This window comes from Ips typographus, linkage group LG5, assembly GCF_016097725.1.
Source record: "Ips typographus isolate SLU linkage group LG5, UJ_Ityp_2.0, whole genome shotgun sequence".
NCBI classification, from domain to species: Eukaryota; Metazoa; Arthropoda; class Insecta; order Coleoptera; family Curculionidae; genus Ips; species Ips typographus.
Genome location: NC_138426.1, coordinates 959,936 through 987,469, shown reverse-complemented (window position 1 = coordinate 987,469; position 27,534 = coordinate 959,936). Strand labels below are relative to the sequence as shown.

General features: G+C 33.2%; 1 protein-coding gene across 4 annotated transcripts in view; it reads left to right on the top strand.

Annotated features, from left to right (window-relative positions):
* The first annotated feature begins 697 nt into the window (after positions 1-697).
* Positions 698-27,534, top strand: part of dsx (transcription factor doublesex) — a 164,785-nt gene continuing 137,948 nt past the window's right edge. Inside the window, exon 1 of one of the 4 annotated variants that reach the window (XM_081980712.1) lies at positions 698-1,448. In XM_081980712.1, the coding sequence (XP_081836838.1) occupies positions 941-1,448 (508 nt within the window). In that variant the 5' untranslated portion in view covers positions 698-940. The remainder of the gene's footprint in view (positions 1,449-27,534) is intronic. The other 3 variants (XM_081980711.1, XM_081980710.1, XM_081980709.1) reach the window with 3 other exon arrangements.

Here is a 27,534-nt window from a genome sequence, read left to right as displayed (position 1 = left end):
TGAAAGTTACGAAAAATTTGAAAGATACCAAAAATGTTCTTAATCAACTCCTTAACTTAGTACCGTAAGTTTGCAGAATCGTTTTTGCTTCCATTATACAGGGTGTGCATGAAAAGTATGATGATTGACTGTTTTTGGTCATCCTGTACGCAATTTTTCAGATATAATTTTTTGCACCACTGGAAAGAGGAGTTCAAGAGGGTTAATTTGAGTTAATTAAACTTCCTGAACTCCCAAAAATAAGCGAGTTACAGGATGCTCAAATTTCAATTGATTTGAAAATGTGTTGCATCAAACCAGTTTTGCCAAAATAACTCAAAAACGGTGAAAGTTACGAAAAATTTGAAAGAGACAAAAAATGTTCGTAAAGAACTGGTAAACTCATTGATGGAAGTTTTATAGTCCGCCAGTGCCGCTACTATACAGGGGGTGCATGAAAAGTGTATAATGACTTTTAAAATTATTTCAGTAAAATGATATTTTTAAAGCAAATTTTAATTGGGTTCATAAATTTAATGGTAAAATTGGTAAATTTTCTTGATAATTTCAGGCGCATTGATTAAAAAATTCGCACATATTTCATAGTTGGGGGAGTAATTAAGTCGAAACCAAAAGCAAGCCCGGTCCTGGCATACCTGCCATCAAAACTCAGTTCCCGATGTTATTACCACATAAAACGCGGCTTCAAACTGCAGTCCGCACATGCAGGTCCCCACCACGCTCAAAGTCGTAAATTCGTCCCCGTCGGGTCCGCTACTGCTGCATTTTCAATGCAATTCTCTTAATACTTCGTCCCGAGTTCGCACTGACGGACTGTCAGTTGAGAAAATTCGCGAGTACCGGTTATTCGCGTGTTTCGTGTCTCAAAGCCACCCGCGACAGTGCGTTAAGTGACATATTTGACAGGTTTTCTTTTGTTTTTTGGTTGAACCAGTTCCACATGTCCTCGGATACCCAAGAGTACGACTCCAAAATGGAGAGTACCAGCAGCAAAGCGTCGAGCACCTCATCCTCCTCAATACCGCGAACACCCCCGAATTGCGCTCGGTGTCGGAATCATCGCAAAAAAATCGCCCTCAAAGGCCATAAAAGATACTGCGTGTACCGTAATTGCAAGTGTCAAAAGTGTCAACTGACGTCGGAACGGCAAAGAGTGATGGCAATGCAAACGGCTTTGAGGAGGGCTCAAGCACAGGACGAGGCAATGCTGAAGAATGGCAATTTGGACGTTTCAATGTTGTCCGTACCGCAGAAAACGCCAAGTCCTTTGCAAACGCCCATCGATCGTATCAGCAGTCTTGATTGTGATTCTTCCGCTTCTTCGCAGTGTTCGAATCCTCCGTTGCCGTTGAGCAGAAGATCGTCACCAGTACTTGCCGCACCGGCTACTAGTACTTCAATGCCGATGGGAACTGGACCTAATGAGGTCTTTTCCTATGATTATAGAGGTGAGTCTTTTTTGGTTATTTTGCCACACTGGTGTGAGGAAAGTAGGTCTTATGTACCAGATTTGACACTTTTTTGTAAAATTGAGGAATTGTATAGGGAGCAAGCAAGTACCCTCTTCTTAATAGCTATTTATGTACCAAGGCCGTTAGAGAGAACATAATGTCCCGAGGGATAGGTGACTTTGAAAATGCAATTCTGCATATTATTGCAACCCTGTAAAAACCAGTTGACATCTGTCAAAATTAGTCACGTGACCTTTAAAATGTAATTTAAATGTTGATCATTTGGTAAATTAAATGTAGACAATTGTAAAAGCCGAGGTAAAAGCTGATATTCTGAAATAGACGTTACGTGATTTTAATAATACAATTTTGAGCTTGCAACACTGTAAAAACCAGTTGACATTGTCAAAAACAGTCACGTGAACTTCAAAACGTAGTTTAAACTTTAAAAATTGGTAAATTAAATTTAGACAATTGTAAAAACTTAAAGCTGAAATTGCAATAGACATGCATCATGTGACTTTGATTATGCCATTTTAGAGGTTGCAACACTGTCCAAGCCAACTGACACCTGTCAAAAACAGTCACGTGACTTTAAAATGTAATTTAAATGTTGATCATTTGATAAATTCAATTTAGACAGTTGTAAAAACTTAAATTGCAAAATACACGTCACGTGACTTGGATAATTCAATTTTTGTGCTTGCAACACTGTAAACGCCAACTGACATTGTCAAAAACAGTCACGTGACCATCAAAACGCAGTTTAAACTTTGCAAAATTGATAAAAAAAATTAGATAGTTGTAATAACTTAAATTTCAAAATACCCGTCACGTAACTTGGATTCGAGCTTGGATTATTAAATTTTTGAGCTTGCAACACTGCACAGACCAGTTGACATTGTCAAAAACAGTCACGTGAGCTTCAAAACGCAGTTGAAACTTTGGAAAATTGATAAAAAAATGTAGACAGTTGTAAAAACTAAAAAACTGCAAAATACACATCATTTGACTTAGATAATTAAATTTTTGAGCTTGCAACACTGTAAAGACCAGTTGACATTGTCAAAAATAGTCACGTGACCATCAAAACGCAGTTGAAACTTTGGAAAATTAATAAATTAAATTTAGACAGTTGTAGTAACTTAAATTGCAAAATACTCGTCACGTGACTTGAATAATTCAATTATTGAGCTTGCAACACTGTAAGGGCCAGTTGACAGTGTCAAAAACAGTCACGTGATCTTCAAAACGCAATTTAACTTTGGAAAATTGTTAAAAAAAATTTAGACAGTTAAATTCCAAAATACACGTCACGTGACTTGGATAATTCAATTATTGTTCTTGCAACATTGTAAACGCCAATTGACATTGTCAAAAACACGTCACGTGAGCTTCAAAACGCAGTTGAAACTTTGGAAAATTGATAAAAAAAATGTAGACAGTTGTAAAAACTAAAAAACTGCAAAATACACATCATTTGACTTAGATAATTAAATTTTTGAGCTTGCAACACTGTAAAGACCAGTTGACATTGTCAAAAATAGTCACGTGACCATCAAAACGCAGTTGAAACTTTGGAAAATTAATAAATTAAATTTAGACAGTTGTAGAAACTTAAATTGCAAAATACTCGTCACGTGACTTGAATAATTCAATTATTGAGCTTGCAACACTGTAAGGGCCAGTTGACAGTGTCAAAAACAGTCACGTGATCTTCAAAACGCAATTTAACTTTGGAAAATTGTTAAAAAAAATTTAGACAGTTAAATTCCAAAATACACGTCACGTGACTTGGATAATTCAATTATTGTTCTTGCAACATTGTAAACGCCAATTGACATTGTCAAAAACACGTCACGTGACCTTCAAAACGCAGTTAAAACTTTGGAAAATTGCTACAAAAAATTTAGACAGTTGTAATATTTTAAATTGCAAAATACACGTCACGTGACTTGGATAATTCAATTTCTGAGCTTGCAACACTGTGAAGACCAGTTGACATTGTCAAAAACAGTCACGTGACCATCAAAACGCAGTTTAAACTTTGCAAAATTGATAAAAAAAAATTAGACAGCTGTAAAAGCTTAAATTACAAAATACACGTCACGTGACTTGGATAATTCAATTTCTGAGCTTGCAACACTGGAAACGCCAGTTGACATTGTCAAAAACAGTCACGTGACCTTCAAAACACAGTTTAAACTTTGGAAAATTGCTAACAAAAATTTAGACAGTTGTAATAATTTAAACTGCAAAATACACGTCACGTGGCTTGCATAATTCAATTATTGAGCTTGCAACACTGTAAAAGACAGTTGACATTGTCAAAATCAGTCACGTGACCATCAAAGCGCAGTTTAAACTTTGAAAAATTGATAAATATAGTTTAGACAGTTGTAACAACTTAAATTGCAAAATACACGTCACGTGACTTGGATAATTCAATTTTTGAGCTTGCAACACTGTAAAGACCAGTTGACATTGTCAAAAACAGTCACGTGACCTTCAAAACGTAGTTAACACTTTGGAAAATTGCTAAAAAAAATATAGACAGTTGTAATAACTTAAATTGCAAAATACACACGTCACTACGTACCTAATTCAATTATTGAGCTTGCAACACTGTAAGGGCCAGTTGACATCTGTCAAAATTAATCACGTGACCGTTAAAATGTGGTTGAAACTTTAAAATCTTAGACAGACAAAACCTGATTATATAAACAATAAATTGACTGAAAATTAACAAAGGGACTTTTTGAAAAGTTACTGAAACTCGCCTTTTTAGAAACTTCATACATAGATGTCAATTATGACAAAAGTGGTAATTGACCTTTATTAGGTTAGAATTATGATTTTTATTCAAAAATTTAATTAAATGTAATTTAAATGCCACTATGGTCAATTTCCTATTTTTATAACGTGTGATTTATCAATTTTTTACCTGAAGCCATGATTTTAACTATTATATTGTAGTGAGTATGAAATTTAGATTTGGCCAAACTATGGTCAACTTTTACTTTATTGTAAGTTTTGACTTAAAAATGTTTCAATTGTGGTTAATTTCACTTTAGATTTTAACTTGAAATTTGAATTTATTTGAATCCTTCTTCAACTAACCAAAATACTGTTTTTTTTCTAAAACTAAATAGGGTTCTGAAAAAACGTGACTTCTCTATGCTTCTTCCTTTATTGTGTATAAAACTCACTCAAAAAGGTAAATCATACACTTACTTACCTATAGTATTAATTAACCAATTTTTGTTATTTTATTGACTAAATACAGCATAAACTACATATTGGGGTGCATTCCTCTATAGTACTTGGTAAGTTTTCGTGGACATTCTAAAATTAAATAAACAAAAATAAAGAAATTAAATTTTAGCTAAGTACAAAACTTGAAAATAAAAATTTTTGTGTTTTGCGTGTTCAAACTATTCATCTCGTTTTGCGACAAATCTGATGTATTCAGGTGGCTATTTTCAACCTGAGATATATTTAAATCCACCAAACTTTCAGCAGGATAGTAAATTCGGAATTGTTTTTGATACCTTAGCACTTTATAGACAAAACATGATATTTTCTCTATATTACTCCACATTCAGTGCACTACAGTTTTATCAGCAATTTCATTCAGCAAAACAATTATGTTGTCCCGTTATAATAAGGAAACTTTATTGATACAGATTGTTAAAGTAACAGATTGATAGTAAAAACTTACTGTAACTAATACTTGCTATAGTTCAAATCAGATGAAATATTAATTATTACTTATATTAGTTATAATAACTTTCAGTCTGTCTAGAAACAGGTTCTTCTATGTAGATCTTGGGCGTAGAAAGCTTCAAACGAAATCAAGCAAATTACTTGACAAATTACACAAACACCATGACACTAATAGCTTTCAGGAATTTCTAAGTTTAGATAGGAATTTAAATAAAATAATAAAAAGTATGATTTTTGGCCTAAATCATCCTATATCCAGCCATTGTGTGGTCAATACTTATTTTGTCATCACATGAAAGCTTTTATTTACCAACAAATAATTATACAGTAATTATGTTTACCTACCACCTCAGTGTAAATAGCTATTTACGCATAGTTTTCCGTTACATAATGACCCTCTTTATCGCACAGTTGTAAAAAAAGCGCACAGTTTTAAGATCGGCCACAAACTATCGCTCTACTGCTGTGAAAGATTTTGTTTACATTTCTTCCTTTATCAGAGTATATTAGATGAAGATCATCGCGTAATGTATTGTTCATACAGTTTTAAATAACTACCACTTCGTCTAGAATATTATCTGCAATAGCAAACACATCAAGTAATATTACTGAAAGTTTTCCCTTTCTTATTAATAACTGTAATGTCACCATAAATAATTATTTTAAGAACAACACTAATAATTATTTAAGTAACATTATTTGTGAATTTTTGCGTTATTATTTTAGTCTTTAGTGGTATAAAACCTATGATTAGTACAAATATGATGTCGATACGTTGAAAATATACTTTTTTAATGAAAAGTTACTCTGAATTATATGAATTGCGAAAATAGGACTTTCCATTTGGTCGTAGGTAAAGTATAGTAAGTCACACGTGCTCTAAGGCATTTTACGCACTCATGGAATTACACACTCGCCGCTACGCGGTTTTGTTTGTAACTTTTTTCATATCGTGCGTAAAATGCTTCTTACAGCACTAGTTACGTAATATACTATTTTGCACGGCTGTTTAATGATATGCTTGTGATCTACTAGTTTTGAACAGATAATAACACCCATTACCTGTAAGTGTGAGTAATGTGTGAGTAAAACTACCATTGTTAATTACAATTTTAGTGAGACCATGAAGTAAAAAATCAGTAACTTAATTTGAAATTTTAGTTTTTTGAAAAATGGAAAAACCAAAATTTTAGTAAAAAATTCGTAGAATTATTGCTCTCTTGATGAATTTAATTCCTTTTTGGTGAGTAATAACTAACATTTACATGCTCGTTGAATAATATACTGGCTTATAAATTTTTCATGGCTCTAAACGTCATAGCTACTTTCTATGTACTTTAGTTCGTAAAAGTGGTCCACTTTTTGCCATTTCCGCGTTTTTTCGATATTTCTTACTACTTTTGAAATTCAATATCTCGGTAACATGAAGAGCTAGAGAGGCCAGTTTTGGCTCATTTTGTAGTATTTTTTATCCCTCTAATGCCGTTTAAGTAAAATCTATGAGAGTTCAAATAAAAAAGTTACAATCATTCAAAAAAGGAAAAAATGCGATTTTTGCAAAAAGTGTAAATTTGACAATTTTTTATTTTGCTCCAGGAGGGTTCCAATGCACAGAAAAGGGCATATTTATACCAAAAGACCTCAAATTACGTGAAATAAGTACAAAAAAAGCACTTAAAAATTTCTCATTTTTCAAAAAAATTAAAAGAATGGGGGGGGGGGTATAAGAAGTTATTTTTTACTTAAGGAATTATACTGTAAGTAACTTGTAGAAGCTTCTGGTCATACAAAATGGCTTGTAGAGACATCTGGCACATTAAAAATGATTTGTGAAGGCTTCTGGCAACTAAAAATGACTTGTAGAAGCTTCTGGCAACTAAAAATGACTTGTAGAAGCTTCTGGTGATACAAAATGGCTTGTAGAAGCTTCTGGTCATACAAAATGGCTTGTAGAGGCATCTGGCACATTAAAAATGTTTTGTAAAGGCTAATGGCAACTAAAAATGACTTGTAGAAGCTTTTGGTCATACAAAATGACTTGTAGAGGCATCTGGCACATTAAAAATGATTTGTAAAGACTACTGGCAACTAAAAATTACTTGTAGAAGCTTCTGGCAACTAAAAATGGGTTGTAGAAGCTTCTAGCTATACAAAATGGCTTCTAGAGGCACCTGGGACATTAAAAATGTTTGTAAAGGCTTCTGGCAACTAAAAATGACTTGTAAACGCTTCTGGCTATACAAAATGGCTTCTAGAGGCACCTGGGACATCAAAAATGTTTTGTAAACGCTTCTGGCAACTAAAAATGGCTTGTAGAAGCTTCTGGCAAAATACCAAATGGCTTCTAGAGGCACCTGGGACATTAAGAATGTTTTGTAAAGGCTTCTGGAAAGTAAAAATGACTTGTAAAAGCTTCTGGCAATAGAAAATGACTTCTAGAGGCAGCTGGCACATTAAATATGATTTGTAAAGGTTTCTGGCAACTTAAAATGACTTGTAGAAGCTCCTGGCCATACAAAATGGCTTCTAGAGGCACCTGGGACATTAAAAATAATTTGTGAAAGCTTCTGGCAATAGAAAATGGCTTCTAGAGGCATCTGGCACGTTAAAGATGATTTGTAAAGGTTTCTGGCAACTAAAAATGACTTGTAAATGCTTCTGGCAATAGAAAATGGCTTCTAGAGGCATCTGGCACGTTAAAGATGATTTGTAAAGGTTTCTGGCAACTAAAAATGACTTGTAAAAGCTTCTGGCTATACAAAATAGCATCTAGAGGCACCTGGGACATTAAAAATGTTTTGTAAAGGCTTCTGGCAACAAAAAATGGCTTGTAGAAGCTTCTGGCCATACAAAATGGCTTCTAGAGGCACCTGGGACATTAAAAATGTTTTGTAAACGCTTCTGGCAACTAAAAATGACTTGTAGAAGCTTCTGGTCATACAAAATGGCTTCTAGAGGCACCTGGGACATTAAGAATGTTTTGTAAAGGCTTCTGGCAACTAAAAATGACTTGTAAAAGCTTCTGGCAATAGAAAATGACTTCTAGAGGCAGCTGGCACATTAAATATGATTTGTAAAGGTTTCTGGCAACTTAAAATGACTTGTAGAAGCTCCTGGCCATACAAAATGGCTTCTAGAGGCACCTGGGACATTAAAAATAATTTGTAAAAGCTTCTGGCAATAGAAAATGGCTTCTAGAGGCATCTGGCACGTTAAAGATGATTTGTAAAGGTTTCTGGCAACTAAAAATGACTTGTAAAAGCTTCTGGCTATACAAAATAGCATCTAGAGGCACCTGGGACATTAAAAATGTTTTGTAAAGGCTAATGACAACTAAAAATGACTTGTAGAAGCTTCTGGTCATACAAAATGGCTTCTAGAGGCACCTGGGACATTAAAAATAATTTGTAAAAGGTTCTGGCAATAGAAAATGGCTTCTAGAGGCATCTGGCACGTTAAAGATGATTTGTAAAGGTTTCTGGCAACTAAAAATGACTTGTAAAAGCTTCTGGCTATACAAAATAGCATCTAGAGGCACCTGGGACATTAAAAATGTTTTGTAAAGGCTAATGGCAACTAAAAATGACTTGTAGAAGCTTTTGGTCATACAAAATGGCTTGTAGAGGCACCTGGGACAATAAAAATGTTTTGTAAAGGCTTCTGGCAACTAAAAATGACTTGTAGAAGCTTCTGGTCATACAAAATGGCTTGTAGAGGCATCTGGGGCATTAAAAATGATTTGTAAAAGCTTCTTGCAATGCAAAATGGCTTGTAGAGGCATCTGGCACATAAAAAATTAATTGTAAAGGCTTCTGACAACTAATAATGACTTGTAGAAGCTTCTGGCAGTACAAAATGGCTTCTAGAGGCACACGTATTTTCAACCACACGAATTAAAAGTTTCTTAAACTTTTCGACGTTAATATCGTAATTTCTGTAATTATTGATAATTTACATTTTTCCGTAAATTCTTCAGGGAGATATTACACCCTAAATAAAAACACCATAAAAGTAGAATTAAGTTTAAAAAAAAATAGTTTGTCATGGAAATTGTTTTCTTGTCATTAACTTGAAGTTTGTGACGTCAACGTAGTTTCGTTTGATTTTCCCTCTATGCACTCTTGACCAAATCAATAGTTTTGCTGTTAACCTATTCGTCCTTGATCAGTCGCTCGTTCACCGTATTTGTTGTTAACAATGGAAAAACGTATTTTTACTGGTGCAGCACACCAGACACTTGCCTGACTGAAATGCATTTTGCGAGCAGAACCTTACCAGTTATTTCACTTTCGGCCTTCGCTTTAAAAGATGTTAAGCCGAGGCTAATTTAGGGTTGCATTATTCGCTGACCAGAACGAAAACGCTTTTTAAATCGTCAGATTTACTAACCCAATACATTATAGAACAGTATACGTAAAATATCATTAATAGCAAAGTTACGTATATGATTTGACATAGAAAATCATTTTAACTTCTAATTCGGTGTAGCATCAATCTGTCCTTTCGTCGACCTTTGATTCAGCCAAGTCATTTTGTAATACGGCAAAATCGAATAATAAAACATTTAAAATAGCCGTTGCAAATGGAATAATTACATTTTAGTACTTAAAGAGCATTTTTTTGGCATTTGACTGTAACTAACTTATGCAGTACAAGTCAAATTGTGCGAAAATACGTTACAGATGCTGTTCCAACAATGTCTAAATTAACTACAAAAGTTTTGTACAATGTTATGCTTTTGATTTTTAATTATTTACTGTTATTAGCACTGAAAGCTTTATAGGAAGGATCTTTTCTTCTGGAATTTCTGATCTTTACCTGTCAAAGTGTGTTTTAAAGTCACTTTGATATTCCTGTTTGTGATTGGTCAAGGGCCGGTACTTCCGGATAATTTGATTCTCTGTCTCTCTTATTAAGTTAAAGTACGGGTATTTAAACGAAAGAATAGAAATTGGCTTTAAATTAAAGAATTATGGCTTTACAAAAATTTAGAAATGGAATTTTGGATAAGTGTGGCAAATTTGGCTTCATGGATCTGTAAGCACAACTTACAGTGCAATTCCTCAAAGAAACACATCTATTTGGCATTTTGTACTTCCAGAGTGGTGTTGAACGGTTTTGACAGTTATGGCAGCTATCACGTGACGTAAAAAGAGTATAAAACGTGTTCCTTAGCGTCAAAACTGCCAAATTTGACTCCATGGATCTATAAACACAACTTAGTGCAATTCCTCAACAAAAAACACATCTATTTGTCATTTCATACTTTCAGGCTGCTGTTGAACGGTTTTGACATTTATGACAGCTGTCACGTGACGTAAGGAAAGTATGAAAGTGTTTCTTAGCGTTTCAATTGTTAAATTTGTCTCCATGGACCTGTAAACACAACTTACATTGCAATTCCTCAAAGAAACACATCTATTTGACATTTCATACTTTCAGGCTGCTGTTGAACGGTTTTGACAGTTATGACAGCTGTCACGTGACGTAAGGAAAATATAAAAACTGTTCCTTAGCGTCAAAACTGGCAAATTTGACTCCATGGAGCTATAAACACAACTTAGTGCAATTCCTTAACAAAAAACACATTTATTTGTCATTTTATACTTTCAGGCTGCTGTTGAACGGTTTTGACAGTTATGACAGCTGTCACGTGACATAAGGAAAGTATAAAAAGTGTTTCTTCGTGTTTTAATTTGTTAAATTTGTCTCCATGGACCTGTAAATACAACTTACATTGCAATTCCTCAAAGAAACACATCTAGTTGGCATTTTATACTTTCAGATCACTGTTTAACGCGTTTGACAGTTATAACAGCTGTCACGTGACGTAAGGAAAGTATAAGAACTGTTCCTTAGCGTCAAAACTGACAAATTTGACTCCATGGAGCTATAAACACAACTTAGTGCAATTCCTTAACAAAAAACACATTTATTTGTCATTTTATACTTTCAGGCTGCTGTTGAACGGTTTTGACAGTTATGACAGCTGTCACGTGACATAAGGAAAGTATAAAAAGTGTTTCTTAGCGTTTCAATTGTTAAATTTGGCTCCATGGACCTGTAAATACAACTTACATTGGAATTCCTCAAAGAAACACATCTATTTGACATTTTATACTTCCAGACTGCTGTTGAACGGTTTTGACAGTTATGACAGCTGTCACGTGACGTAAGGAAAGTATAAAAACAGTTCCTTAGCGTCAAAACTGACAAATTTGACTCCATGGAGCTATAAACACAACTTAGTGCAATTCCTCAACAAAAAAGACATCTATTTGCCATTTTATACTTTCAGGCTGCTGTTGAACGGTTTTGACAGTTATGACAGCTGTCACAAGGAAAGTTTAAAGAGCATTCCTTCACGTCAAAACTGACAATATTGACTTCATGGAGCTGTAAACACAACTTACATTGCAATTCCTCAAAGAAACACATCGAGTTGGCATTTTATACTTTCACGGTACTGTTAAACGCATTTGACAGTTATGACAGCTGTCACGTGACGTAAGAAAAGTATAAGAAGCCTTTCTTAGCGTTTCAATTGTCAAATTTTGCTCCGTAAAGCAGTAAAGACTACTTACAGTACAATTCCTGAAAAGATCACATCTGTTTGGCATTTAGTATTTTCAGATCACTGGTGAGTGAGCTGTAACAGTTATGGCAGCTGTCACGTGACGTAGAAAAAGTATAAAAAGCGAAATTATTTGGTAATCTACTAATCTAGTCAACGATTTCACAAAGATGTTTGACAACCTCGCAGCAAAATACGATGGACCATAAACTTAAATTCTTAAAGATTGTTTATACCGGGTGTAACATTTAACTTGAGACATCTCAATATCTCGAAAAAATGTTTAGTATCAAAGTTGTATTATTCCGCGGGGGAAATACATTGATGACAAAATTTGTATTCCTATGCCCCTCCATGTGGGGGGGAAGGGGGGTAACTTTCATTTTTTAAATGGCACCCCCAATTTTTTATTGCAGATTCAGATTCTGCGGCTAAAAACACGTGGAATTTGTTTAAAACATTTTTTACAAAAAAAAAACTTTTTTATTTATTTTTTTTATTATTTTTTTTTTCATTTTTTTTTTCTTTTTTTTTTTGTTATTTATTACACCTATGTATCCCTAGCAACGACGGTTTTTTAAGCAGATTTTACCAAACATTCCGGTAAGCCATGAGCGAAAAAATAACAAATTTAATTAAAAAATGTAATTTAAATTTTGTCGTTTATAGCGCCATCTATCGTTAATACAAAAAAATGTTTTAAACAAATTCCACGTGTTTTTAGCCGCAGAATCTGAATCTGCAATAAAAAATTGGGGGTGCCATTTAAAAAATCAAAGTTACCCCCCTTCCCCCCCACATGGAGGGGCAGAGGAACACAAATTTTGTCATCAATGTATTTCCCCCGCGGAATAATACAACTTTGATACTAAACATTTTTTCGAAAAGTGCTTATTTTTCGAGATATTGAGATGTCTCAAGTTAAATGTTACACCCGGTATATACAATATATTTTTTTTTGTAGTTTTTTCTGAAGTGTATTTTATTTAACAAAAAATTGAAAAGAAATTGTTTTAAAACAGTAGCAAGTGCATTTTATTTTTTGAATATCTCAATTCAGTGTACAACATAATTTCAAATTTTCACACAAAAAATTACAATGACCAGTTAGTAAAACATGGATAAACTGTTTACTCACCCAGTTTTATTTTACACAGAGTGTTACATAATAACTTTAAAACATCCCTCTAACTGAGTAGTGGCCAAACTCAATAACTACAGTTAAAAAAAAAATAAATCCAATACTACGCTTTTAAATCGTGTTTCGCATTTTAATTTCTAACACACACACATGCCATAAATATATAAATTTGCACTCAAAAACAAATTTGTAATTTTTCGCTTTTGTGACGATCAATCGGTTTTGCAAATAAATAGTTGCTCCGCGTTTTTATTAAGGAGAATGACCATAACTAATTTGAATTTAATGGGTTCTATAACTAACTTGTATGCAGGTAGGTCTAGGTTTTAATAAAATATCGATTTGCACTCGATCGGTTTATTTAAAATAGATCCAGTTAGGGATGTCGATTTTTAATAAGCAAATCGATTCAAATCGTACTTTAGGATCTCGATTTTCCAAAAAAAAAAATCCACCTGTTATTTCATCGGTTATTTCACTTTAAACTTTAAAGCCAGCTCTTTTAAACTTTTAGGCAAAGCAACCAAAAAATTCAATATAAAGCAAGATGGTTTATCACCTTTTTATTAAAAAAATATGTAATAGTTAACTTAACTAATTAATTTTCGCTTCGATTATGCCTTCAATGAACCACACGTGAAATATCGACGGATAAGATTATATTTTTTTCCGGTAAATAATCGATTCGATCGATCTGGGATCGACATTCCTAGATGCAGTACCTATACTTGGCCATGATCTAGGTCAGGCAGAAACATGTTAAAACAGTCACTAAAAATTGCAAAATACCCACTATTACGACATAGGATAGAAATAGAATTCTATAACAATAATAGTAAACAAATGACTAATATTCCAGAGGTTAAGTATTAAAATATTAAAATTACGTGAATATCAATGAATGCTATCCCAGAAACTATAGTTGACAGAGCTCGAGGGGTAAACGGCTGAGTAAAATTGTTGTACACTAATTCCTAATATGCCAGTAATGCCCACTAATTTTTTGTAATGCCCAGTAATTCCTAATAATTAACCTAACCTAACCTAGCCTAACAATACCACAAGTTTCCTATTTAACAAACTGAAAAAAAAACCACGAAAAATGAAAATTTAATACAGTCAGGGAGAAAAGGGGTGTCAAAGTTTGAATTGCCAGAAACACAGTTTGAACATAAAGTTAGGGAGAAAATCCCTGTAAAACCCACTTGGTGAGCTATTTTAAACACTAATACACTTTTCCGTTCCACCAAACTACATTGAAGGTGATTCGTGTGGAATTCACTGTCAGGGATTTACCTAAGTAACTTTGACGTAAATTAAAGCAAATTACATCGATGCATCCTTATTACAAAAGCTACAGAAGCATACCATCATTACGATAAGATCGAAATATAATAAAGATAATCCTTTTCACCTAAAAGTAATTATTTATTTACTTAGGCGATTAGTATTCAGGGTATAAGCTTTTAAAAACCATCACGTAAATGACAATTATTATAAATTAACATCCCTTTTAGAGTCTTTATCAACATTTAATCATCTTTTAGTCATTTCTTTAATATAAACGTGCATTAACGTTTGTTTTAAGCAGTTAGGACTGCACTTAACCTCACTTTCAAGGCAATTAAAGTGTCTGAAAATTGTTGATTTGACAACTCAAAATGCCCATTTTCCAACTTAAAATATAAATTCTAATAAGATGATAATTTGTGTCATTGATGCCAAATCTACTGAATAATTTCTAGTTTGAGAAAAAAAGTGTATTACAGAGAAAAAGCCGCGTGCACGGCTTATTGGAACACCCTGTACATTTCTTAACTTGCAAAAATAAGCCTCATGATAATACAGGGTGGTCCAGTTTTAAATGTCAATAATTCACCAATCCATAGCCAATTAAAAAATAAATTGACATTCATTATGTCATTTTCCTGAAAAGTGCTTCCTAAGGAAAATATAGTCCTTAGTAAACCCAAAACTAACCCAATCCAACTTAAAAATTGTCTTGAAAACGGAAAATTCACTTAAGAAGTTTAAAAAATATTATTGTAGCCAGTTTTCATAGTTTCCAGACAAACTAAAAGACTTTAGTTTTGAAAATTGAATTAGAAAAGATAAAAAATTCAGAAGCTTAAAAATTGTGTTTGTAACCAGTTTTCATGCAAATCGAAAGACTTTAATACTAAAAATTGACTTGTAGACATAAAAACTACTTTTTCAAGAATTTGATACTACAAATTCATACATTTTAAACCTTAAAAATTGACTTGAACCCCAAAATGTGACTGAACTAATGAAAAGTGACATCAGAAGCTTAAAATTTGCATTTGAAGTAAGTTTTCATAATTTTAAGACAAATTTCAATATTTTAGTCTTGAAAATAGTCTTAGATGCAGGACATTGACATTAGATTCATGAAAATTGTCTTGAAAACTAACTTTTCGTGCTTTTTACTTTGCTTTTCATTTTCTTCGAATTCTGAACTATTTTTAGTGCTTCAAAACTACTTTCAGCTGGGAAAATCGAGTTTCAAGACTATCTTTACCAAGTTATTGACATAGCAAACTTAAAAAACAATTTTTACATTCTTCATAGACTTAAAATGGCATTCCAAGCTTTGTCACTATTAAATCGACTTCTAGACACCTCAGTGCTAAAAATTCTTAATAAACTAGACTGTTTTTAGTGTTTTAAGGCTGTTTTCAGTGCCTCAAATCGAGTTTCAAGACTATCTTTACAAAGTTTTTGACTTATCAGGCCTAAAAGCCAGTTTGTCCACTGACAATCTTGAAAATGTTATTTCAAGCTTCTTCACTATTAAATTGACTTCTACACTCATAGGTGCAATAAATTGTAGCATCTTTAAGAAATTCAGACTGTTTTTAATGCTTTTTAAGACTGAAAAATCGAGTTTAAGACTATTTCCAAATATCAAGTTTCTTCTGTAATAAAAGTAAAAAATTTTGGTACCAAATGCTACAATAATAGTCTTGAGAACTAATTTTTAGAAATAAAATAGTCCGAAAATTTAATTTACTTCTAGACTTGTTGTCCAGTCCAGAAAATTGAGTTGTACACCAGTTAAAGTCTTGAAAATATACTTTTGGACTCTCTTTAGTCCTAGTAAAGTCAGTTCTAGCATTAAAAGTCAACTTTTATATTATTTTTAGTAGTAAAAAATGAGTTCCATGCACAATACAATCTTTGTCTTGATTTCCGGACTTTTTTTAGTTCTTGAATGCCAGTTTCAGACACTCAACCAGGATGGCAGTCTGAGAAAACGAATCATAAGACCATTCCTAATAGTAAAAAGCAAGTTTTTAGACTATTCAGTACAAATTTGGACTTTCACAAGTCTTGGATGTTCAGTTTTAAACTATAAAACGATTTTTTAAATTGACATTTGGAGGACTGTATCTTCCTTAGGAAATGTTTTTCAGAAAAATGAAATAATGCAAGTCAACTTATTTTTTGATTAGGTATCAAATGGTGAATTATTGACACTTAAAACTGTACCACCCTGTATTTTATTAAAATAATACTGGGTGTTTCAAAAACTATCCAATCCTGGTTAATCAAAGATTGTGACTGGTTGACGTGAAAAATACAATATTTTTTTAGGCCACGTTGTTTGTTATACAGTGTGTCCCAGTTTGGTATACTTTGTTAGTGGCGGTCAGGAAATAACTTGTCCAAACCAAATTAATTCACCATTTTTATGACTTAATTTTTAAAAAGTTGCAAGCATTTTTTAATTACTCCGTTATCGTTTTCGTATCAAGAATTTTTAAAGGGTCTAATTGTTTTTCTTTTTAAAGCATGCCAAGTAATCAGACGTTTACCACGCATAATTGCATAAATTAACGTGCTAAGACTCTCGTTAAGTACCCACTTTAGCAGTACTTTGTGTTGCGGTACCTAAATTTAAAGGAAGCGTAACCTATAAAGTTATACAGCTTGAAGCTGGTGAGAGAGAGTAATGGTTTCAATGTTCCTCGTCTATGTTTAGTCAAACTCCACCTTCGACTTGTACGATTTTCGTGTGGGCGGTACTGTTTCTGCCATAACATAGTGAAACACTCTTAGGAACAAATACAAATAGCTAAAAAAATGCTTTTCTTGCTTATATTTTGTTTTACGCCCTCTAGCGGGAAACCCATAGAAGCTACAACTTTTTTTCGCATATTTTTGGAAACCTTAGAGTCTGGACTATCAATCAAGTTTAGTGACTTTTGATCGTAGGTTGTCAAGCAACCGAGTTGTTCAACGTCAAAGCAAAAAGTGTCAAGCAAAATTATGCTTCCATCTGCAAACGACTTTCACTCCCTCTAGTGTCCAAACGGTACAAACTGTAACTTAAAGTGGGTATATTTTTAGGAACCTCAAAGTCTGGACTATCAATCAGCTTCAGTGAGTTTTGAGCGTGAGTTGTCAAATACACGACTTATCAAGTGTCAAAGTACCATTTCAGTCTGCAAAATCTTTAATAACGACTTTGACACCCATTTGTGGCCGAACGGGACAAACTATGATCTAAAATGGACACATTTTTGGAAATCTCCGAATCTGCACTATCAATCAAGTTTAGTGACTTTTGATCTTAGGTTGTCAAGCAACCGAGTTATTCAACGTCAAAGTAACAAGTGTCAAGCAAAATTATGTTTCCATCTGCAAACGACTTTCACTCCCTCTAGTGTCCAAACGGTACAAACTGTAACTTAAAGTGGGTATATTTTTAGAAACCTCAAAGTCTGGACTATCAATCAGCTTCAGTGACTTTTGAGTGTGAGTTGTCAAATATCCGACTTATCATGTGTCAAATTACCATTTCAGTCTGCAAAATCTTTAATAACGACTTTGACACCCATTTGTGGCCGACCGGGACAAACTAAGACCTAAAATGGACACGTTTTTGGAAACGTCAGAATCTGGACTATCAATCAAGTTTAGTGACTTTTAATCGTAGGTTGTCAAGCAACCGAGTTATTCAACGTCAAAGCAAAAAGTGTCAAGCAAAATTATGCTTCCATCTGCAAACGACTTTCACTCCCTCTAGTGTCCAAACGGTACAAACTGTAACTTAAAGTGGGTATATTTTTAGGAACCTCAAAGTCTGGACTATCAATCAGCTTCAGTGACTTTTGAGTGTCAGTTGTCAAATATCCGACTTATCAAGTGTCAAAGTACCATTTCAGTCTGCAAAATCTTTAATAACAATGTTGACACCCATTTGTAGCCGAACGGGACAAACTATGACCTAAAATGGACACATTTTTGGAAACGTCAGAATCTGGACTATCAATCAAGTTTAGTGACTTTTGATCGTAGGTTGTCAAGCAACCGAGTTATTTAACGTCAAAGTAAAAAGTGTCAAGCAAAATTGTTTAAAAAAAGTGTAAAGGTGAAACCCCAAAAATGGCGGAGATACGAAATTTTCAAAATTTTAATGCAATTTCTAAAGAGCAATTAAAAAAGTCGAATATCTCAGAAACGGCTGGAGTTACGAAAATTTCGCAAAGAACCAAAAATGGAAAAAAAGTTTGACTGTTTTTTGTTGGTTTTTTGAACACCCTGTATATGTTAAATCGTCTTATATTTGGCACAAAACGAAAAAGTGATTCTAGACGAACATTCTCAGCTTTTCACGTCGCTGAAATCACAAAAATGGCGGAGATTTTCAAAACTTACAATACAATTTCAAAAAAAAAGTAAAATAATCCAATATCTCGAAAACGGTTAGAGTTACAGAAATTTTGCAAGAAACCAAAAACGTTCAAAGTGACTTTCTGCACCCAGTGGACTAGGTTTACACTCACTTAGAGCCGGATGAATGCTGTCACAACAGGTAGAGCGTTATTCTCAAATTTTACTGTTTTTTGTCTGTTTTTTGAACACCCTGTATATGTTTAATTGCCTTACGTTTAGCACGAAGTGAAAGAGTAGTTCAAGACGAACATTTTGAACTTTTTACAGACCGTGAAACCCCAAAAATGGCAGAAACACCGAATTTTCTAAATTTTGATTCAATTTCTAAAGACAAAGTAAAAAAGTCGAATATCTCGGAAACGGTTAGAGTTACGGAAATTTTGCAAGAAACCAAAAACGTTCAAAATGACTTTCTGCATCCAGTGGACTAGATTTACACTCACTTAGAGCCGGATGAATGCGGTCACAACTGGTAGAGCGTTATTTTCAAATTTGACTGTTTTTGTCTGTTTTTTGGACATCCTGTATATGTTTAATTGTCTTACATTTAGTGCGAAGTGAAAAAGTAGTTCAAGACGAACATTTTGAAATTTTTACAGACCGTGAAACCCCAAAAATGGCAAAAACACCGAGTTTTCAAAATGTTGATTCAATTTCCAAAGACAAAGTAAAAAAGTCGAATATCTCGGAAACGGTTAGAGTTATGGAAATTTTGCGAGAAACCAAAAACGTTCAAAATGACTTTCTGCACCCAGTGGACTAGGTTTACACTCACTTAGAGCCGAATGAATGCGGTCACAACTGGTAGAGCGTTATTTTCAAATTTGACTGTTTTTTGTTTGTTTTTTGAACACCCTGTATATGTTTAATTGTCTTACGTTTAGTACGAAGTTAAAAAGTAGTTCAATACGATCTTTTTGAACTTTTTGCAGACCGTGAAACCGCAAAAATGGCAAAAACACCGAATTTTCAAATTTTTTATTCAATTTCCAAAGACAAAGTAAAAAAGTCGAATATCTCGGAAACGGTTCGATTTACGGAAATTTTGCAAGAAACCAAAAACGTTCAAAATGACTTTCTGCACCCAGTAGACTAGGTTTACACTCACTTAGAGCCGGGTGAATGCGGTCACAACTGGTAGAGCGTTACTTTCAAATTTGACTGTTTTTTTTTAGTTTTTTGAACACCTTGTATATGTTTAATTGTCTTACGTTTAGCACGAAGTGAAAAAGTAGTTCAAGACGAACATTTTGAACTTTTTACGTCGCTGAAACCACAAAAATGTCGGAGATTTTCAAAACTGTCATGCAATTTCAAAAAAAGGTAAAATAATCCAATATCTCGGAAACGGTTGGAGTTACAGAAGTTTTGCATGAAACCAAAAACGTTTAAAATGACTTTCTGCATCCAGTAGACTAGGTTTACACTCACTTAAAGCCGGGTGAATGCGGTCACAACTGGTAGAGCTTTACCTTCAAATTTGACTGTTTTTTGTCTGTTTTTTGAACACCGTGTATATGTTTAATTGCCTTACGTTTAGCACGAAGTGAAAGAGTAGTTCAATACGATCATTTTGAACTTTTTACAGACCGTGAAACCCCAAAAATGGCAAAAACACCGAATTTTCAAAATTTTTATTCAATTTCCAAAGACAAAGTAAAAAAGTCGAATATCTCGGAAACGGTTAGAGTTACGGAAATTTTGCAAGAAACCAAAAACGTTTAAAATGACTTTCTGCACCCAGTAGACTAGGTTTACACTCACTTAGAGCCGGGTGAATGCGGTCACAACTGGTAGAGCTTTACTTTCAAATTTGACTGTTTTTTGTTTGTTTTTTGAACACCCTGTATATGTTTAGTTGTCTCATGTTTAGCACAAAGTGAAAGAGTAGTTCAAGACGAACATTTTGAGATTTTTACAGTCGCTGAAACCCCAAAAATCGCGAAGATACGATATTTTCAAAATTTTGATGTAATTTCTAAAAAAAAGGAAAAATAATCAAGTATCTCGGAAACGGTTAGAGTTACCGAAATTTCGCAAATGATCAAAAATAATAAAAATTACTTTTCTCTTCCAATGGACTAGGTTTACACTCACTTAGAGCCGGGTGAATGCGGTCACAACTGGTAGAACGTTACTTTCAAAATTTGACTGTTTTTTTTTTTTTTTTGACACCTTGTGTATGGTGGACACCACGAGTTGATAGAGCATCTAAAAACGAACTTTTTAAGCTTTTTACAGTCGCTGAAACTCCAAAAATGGCGGAATTTTCAAAATTTTGATGCAATTTCTAAAGAGAAAGTAAAAAAGTCGAATATCTCAGAAACGGTTGGAGCAACGGAAATTTCGTAAAGTACCAAAAATCCCCTTCTGCTTCCAAAATAATGGACTAAAAAGTGTGTTTTTAGATTCTTTGACAGTATACTACCATCATCAGAGAGCTACGTTATTCCTTTCTTATTCGTTCATCTACCTGATTGATATTGAATTACATTGGTCTGGTTCACCAAACCACCCTAAAGTTTGTATTTCCTCCCTTGGTAAAATAGAAACTCCCACTTCCTTTTTAAAAAGGCTGTCAAAAATTATGCCACGCCCAGAAATGTTCATTAAGGTAATTATTTAAATAGCGTTTCGTGTGAAACGCCTTCCTATCTGATTAAACAATAAATAATACACAATACAATTAAAATTAAATTATTAACTTATAATGGTTACGTAGACGGCGGTGTAAACAAAGTGAAAAGTGATCATTTCCTTCTTGATTGTTATGGTCTAATTAACATATTCAGTCAATTAAGTGATAATTCTGTATTCAGCATTTGCACAACTATGTTGTGTGTGCCTTTAGGAAAGAAAGCAAAGAATCCTCTGGCTACGTGAAGGAAAAACCAAGTTTTTTTTTTTCAGTTGAACATTATTTATTTGAATATTTTGAATAATAATAATGTTAAATTGAACAAAATTTATTACAGTAATTTAAATAAACTTTTTTTCTTTCTCTGTCTCGCTGTAAACTTTCGTTTGTCTAGTCCTTAAGTGGTAAATTACTGGTTTTGGAAAATGTGGTCTTACCTTGGTATTAAAAAAAAAACTGTATTTTCTTTAACTTGTATCACCTTAACGTGCTGGCCTATCCTACTAAAGCTGTCTTAATGACTATGTTTCAAAGGATGATTAAGTAATTGCTAGACTTATACTTCAATGTCATTGAAATTAGGTACATTACAAAAAAAACAACAGGTAAAATTCCATATTTAAGTGTTATAATGCAGTTTGAGAAATTGTGGACAAATAGGAGGAAATTAGCCAAAATCCCTAAATTTCACATCTTATTCGTAGGCAATGTTGCCATCTCAACCGTTAGGGCGGTATATCTACCGTTTTTGTGTTTTTTCTACCGTTCTCCAGTTTTTTTTTTCAACATAATCTACGGTTTTTAATAACACAATACACAATGCCATTATATGGGTTGTGAAACATATTTTATTTGGTAGTGTTTTTTCAAGTTATTGGATAGGAAATTTAATAAAGATTCCAAAAATATGCTTAAAACAGTAATTTTCCCACTCCAAGTGGGTTTTACCAACGATTTTGCCCTTTACTGTTCTTTTAAACTGTGTTTCCAGCAGTTCAAACTTTGACACCGCTTTTTTCCTTGACTGTATCATATTTAATAGTGGTTTTTGTATGTTATTGGATAGGAAATTTAATAAGGATTCCAAAAATGTGCTTAAAATATTTGTTTCCTTACTCCAAGTGGGCTTTACAGGGAATTTTGTGCTTGACTGTTCTTTCAAACTGTGTTTCTGACAGTTCAAAATTTGACACCGCTTCTCTCCCTGACTGTACCAAATCTTGTAATGTTTTTCCTGTTGTTGAATAGGAAATTTAATGCGGATTCCAAAAATCTGCTTAAAACTATCATTTTCTCACTCCAAGTGGGTTTTACCAGCGAATTTGGCCTTGACTGTTCTTTCAAACTGTGTTTCTGACTGTTCAAACTTTGACATCTATTTTCTTCCTGACTGTACCAACTTTTTTAGTTTTTTTACCATGTTCCTGGATAGGAAATTTAATGAGAATTTCAAAAATGTGCTTAAAACATTAATTTCCTTACTCCAAGTGGGCTTTACAGGGAATTTTGTGCTTGATTGTTCTTTCAAACAGTGGTTTTGTAAGTTCAAATTTTGACACCGCTTTTCTCCCTGACTGTACTAAATTTTGTATTGTTTTTTTGAGTTGCAGAATAGAAAATTCAATGAGGATTCTAAAAATGTACTTAAAACAGTCAATTTCTAGATCCAAGTGGGTTTTACAGGTGATTTTGTTCATGACTATTCTTTTAAATTGTATTTCTAGTAGTTCAAACTTTGACACCACTTTTCTCCTTGACTGTACCAAATTTTGTAGTTTTTTCATGTAGTCATTTTCTTGCTCTAAGTTGGTTTTACAGGAAATTTTGTGCCTGACTGTCCTTTCAAACTGTGTTTCTAACAGTTCAAATTTTGACACCGCTTTTCTTCCTGACTGTACCAACTTTTTTAGTGTTTTTCCAGTATACTAGATAGGAAATTTAATTAGGATTCCAAAAATGTGCTTAAAATTGTAATTTTCTCACTCCAAGTCGGTTTTTTCCAGCAATTTTGGCCTTGACTGTTCTTTCAAACAGTGGTTTTGACAGTTCAAACTTTGACACCGCTTTTCTCCCTGACTGTACCAACTTTTTGAGTGTTTTACCAGGTTCTTGTATAGAAAATCTAGTGTGGATTCCAAAAACGTGCTTAAAACAGTCATTTTTTTGCTCTAAGTTGGTTATACAGGAAATGTTGTGCCTGACTGTCCTTTCAAACTGTGTTTCTGACAGCTCAAACTTTGACACCGCTTTTCTCCCTGACTGTACCAACTTTTTTAGTGTTTTTCCAGTACACTAGATAGGAAATTTAATTAGGCTTTCAAAAATTTGCTTAAAATTGTAATTTTCTCACTCCAAGTGGGTTTTACCAGCAATTTTGGCCTTGACTGTTCTTTCAAACAGTGGTTTTGGCAGTTCAAACTTTGACACCGCTTTTCTCCCTGACTGTACCAACTTTTTGAGTGTTTTACCAGGTTCTTGTATAGAAAATCTAGTGAGGATTCCAAAAACGTGCTTAAAACAGTCATTTTCTTGCTCTAAGTTGGTTTTACAGGAAATTTTGTGCCTGACTGTCCTTTCAAACTGTGTTTCTAACAGTTCAAATTTTGACACCGCTTTTCTTCCTGACTGTACCAACTTTTTTAGTGTTTTTCCAGTATACTAGATAGGAAATTTAATTAGGATTCCAAAAATGTGCTTAAAATTGTAATTTTCTCACTCCATGTGGGTTTTACCAGCAATTTTGGTTTTGGCTGTTCTTTCAAACAGTGGTTTTGGCAGTTCAAATTTTGACACCGCTTTTCTCCTTGACTGTACTAAATTTTGTACTGTTTTGAGTTGCAGAATAGAAAATTCAATGAGAATTCGAAAAATGTACTTAAAACAGTCAATTTCTAGATCCAAGTGGGTTTTACAGGTGATTTTGTTCATGACTATTCTTTCAAATTGTATTTCTAGTAGTTCAAACTTTGACACCACTTTTCTTCCTGACTGTACCAAATTTTGTAGTGTTTTTTCATGTTGTTGGATAGGAAATTTAATGAGGACTTCAAAAAAATGCTTAAAATAGTACTTTTCTTACTCCAAGTGGGTTTTACACGGAATTTTGTGCCTGCCTGTCCTTTCAAACTGTGTTTCTAACAGTTTAAACTTTGACACCGCTTTTCTCCCTGACTATACCAACTTTTTTAGTGTTTTACCAGGTTCCTGGATAGAAAATATAATGAGGATTCCAAAACCGTGCTTAAAACAGTAATTTTCTTGCTCTAAGTTGGTTTTACAGGAAATTTTGTACCTGACTTTCAAATTGTGGTTTTGGCATTTCAAATTTGGACACCGCTTTTCTCCTTGACTGTAGACAAATCTTGTAGTGTTTCTTCCTGTTATTGAATGGGAAATGTTCTTTCAAGCTATAGGATAGAAAATTTAATGAAAATTCTAAAAGTTTTCTTACTCCAGGTGGGTCACTGGCTAACTTACTTTTTTAAACTATATGATATCTGTCATTAATGTCAAAATTGGCCTGGAATCTGCAAGAGAGTTCAACACAGTTTTCGAAACTAGACGTGTTTGAAATAATAAAAGTCTGTATTTTTAAAATATACAGCAAACTAGCATTGTTTTTTGATCTACTGTTATCTACCGTTTTTTGACCGATAATTCTACCGGCATTAAATATTTGGCTTGGCAGCACTGTCGTAGGTTTAGTTCAGTGACTTTTGATTACAGATTAAACTTAATTAGAACTTATATTGATCCAGAAGTTTAATGGATGGAGTAGTAAAGTTTGTATATGGTAAAGTTACGGTACGTTATGATATTGACACTGTTTTTTTTTTAGAAAATACCAAGGATATTTTGCTTCTCTAGTGAATTTGGATTTTTGATTTACAAAATTGATTTTTTGGAATTTAGAGTTTTTTGCGTAAGACTCTTTCTGTAGAAGCCATTACTGATTAGTAATCACTAATCAGTAATGGCTTCAGTATTATACGATAAATTACAGGAGAAATCACTTAACCAGTTTTTCAAAATGACAGTTGCCACATTCGTGACAGTTACCTGCGAAACTGACAAACAAGACTGACAATAACATTTCTTACAAATATCTTCTTTAGACAACCATTTAGATCACTTTGATTCCTTATTCTAGTTATTGACAAAAATTTCCTTTAGACGGCCATTTATGGCAAAATTGCCCTCTTTCATTCTTGTAGAGAATCAAATTTTCTACAACTCTTCTTCTTTTTTTTTTGCTGTTTTTACGTATAAAGAAGTTACGATTAATTAAAGTTGAAATTATCATTTGCGTGTGAAACAACTTTTAACTCTACAAGATTTTTGCATTTTCCTCACTAACTTCACATTTGAGGTATCAATAATTATTATCAAGTAAAAAACTGATTCAGAAGAATCTAGTTTGTTTAAGTCCAATTAATTTGTTCACTGCGACGTTAATCGTACAACAGTTAATTAATTAAAACTGCAAGTTTATTAGTCAGTTAAAAACTTATATTATACAAGAAAGGCATATATTATACATTACAGAGTGGAATGTGTCTGATTAACAATCATTAAGCTTTTTTGCAGTTTAAAGCATTTTGTTGGTTGCTGGTTACATTTTAGATGTTTCAGTTTTTTGTAGGAATTTAATTATAATTTTAATTCAACTCGTACACGGATCAATGAGTTTATAAGCCAATATACACTGAAAATCAAAGTAAACTGTTATGACGTAAAAATTGCCATGTTGCCATAATGTTGGTTTTATACGTTGACTGAACTTTTTTGTTTTTTGTTACAGGTAAATATCCCACAGACCAGTCCTGCTGTATGATGGCAAGTATTCGCAATACTACCTATACAAAAAGTCAAAATTGTTGACAAAAAATTATCTTTAAATGTAAATATAACAATAATTAAAATTGATGTGATTTTTACATTAATAAAAAAAATATTGTAATTAAATTTACAATAATTTTTTACTTTTTATGATAAGAAAATTTTCATATTTTCACCATTGTAGAAAATTCCATCATTATTTGGATAGGCCACTATTTAGAGCAAAATTGTCCTCTTGCAGTTCTGTAGATAATAAAATTTCTTACAACTTTCTTTTTTAAACTCCTTTGCTTTCTACACTAATTCCTTGTAATGCCCAGTAATTCCTAATAATTTCCATCACGTGTCAAATAAATACACCTATCATTTAAAAGAAACAGTTGAAAAATTAAATATATAGTATTTTAAATTTGGACAGTGGTAAAATTGCAAAATACACGTCACGTGACTGGGATAATTAAATTTTTAAGCTTGCAACACTGTAAAGACCAGTTGACATTGTCAAAAACAGTCACGTGACCTTCAAAGCGCAGTTTAAACTTTGAAAAATTGATAAATATAGTTTAGACAGTTGTAACAACTTAAATTGCAAAATACACGTCACGTGACTGGGATAATTAAATTTTTGAGCTTGCAACACTGTAAAGACCAGTTGACATTGTCAAAAACAGTCACGTGACCTTCAAAACGCAGTTTAAACTTTGAAAAATTGATAAATATAGTTTAGACAGTTGTAACAACTTAAATTGCAAAATACACGTCACGTGACTTGGATAATTCAATTTTTGAGCTTGCAACACTGAAAAGACCAGTTGACATTGTCAAAAAACAGTCACGTGACCTTCAAAGCGCAGTTTAAACTTTGAAAAATTGATAAATATAGTTTAGACAGTTGTAACAACTTAAATTACAAAATACACGTCACGTGACTTGGATAATTCTGTTATTGAGCTTGCAACACTGTACAGACCAGTTGACATTGTCAAAAACAGTCACGTGACGTTCAAAACGCAGTTTAAACTTTGAAAAATTGATAAATATAGTTTAGACAGTTGTAACAACTTAAATTACAAAATACACGTCACGTGACTTGGATAATTCTGTTATTGAGTTTGCAACACTGTAAAGACCAGTTGACTTTGTCAAAAAACAGTCACGTGACGTTCAAAACGCAGTTTAAACTTTGAAAAATTGATAAATATAGTTTAGACAGTTGTAACAACTTAAATTACAAAATACACGTCACGTGACTTGGATAATTCTGTTATTGAGTTTGCAACACTGTAAAGACCAGTTGACTTTGTCAAAAAACAGTCACGTGACGTTCAAAACGCAGTTTAAACTTTGAAAAATTGATAAATATAGTTTAGACAGTTGTAACAACTTAAATTGCAAAATACACGTCACGTGACTTGGATAATTCAATTTTTGAGCTTGCAACACTGTAAAAGACAGTTGACAT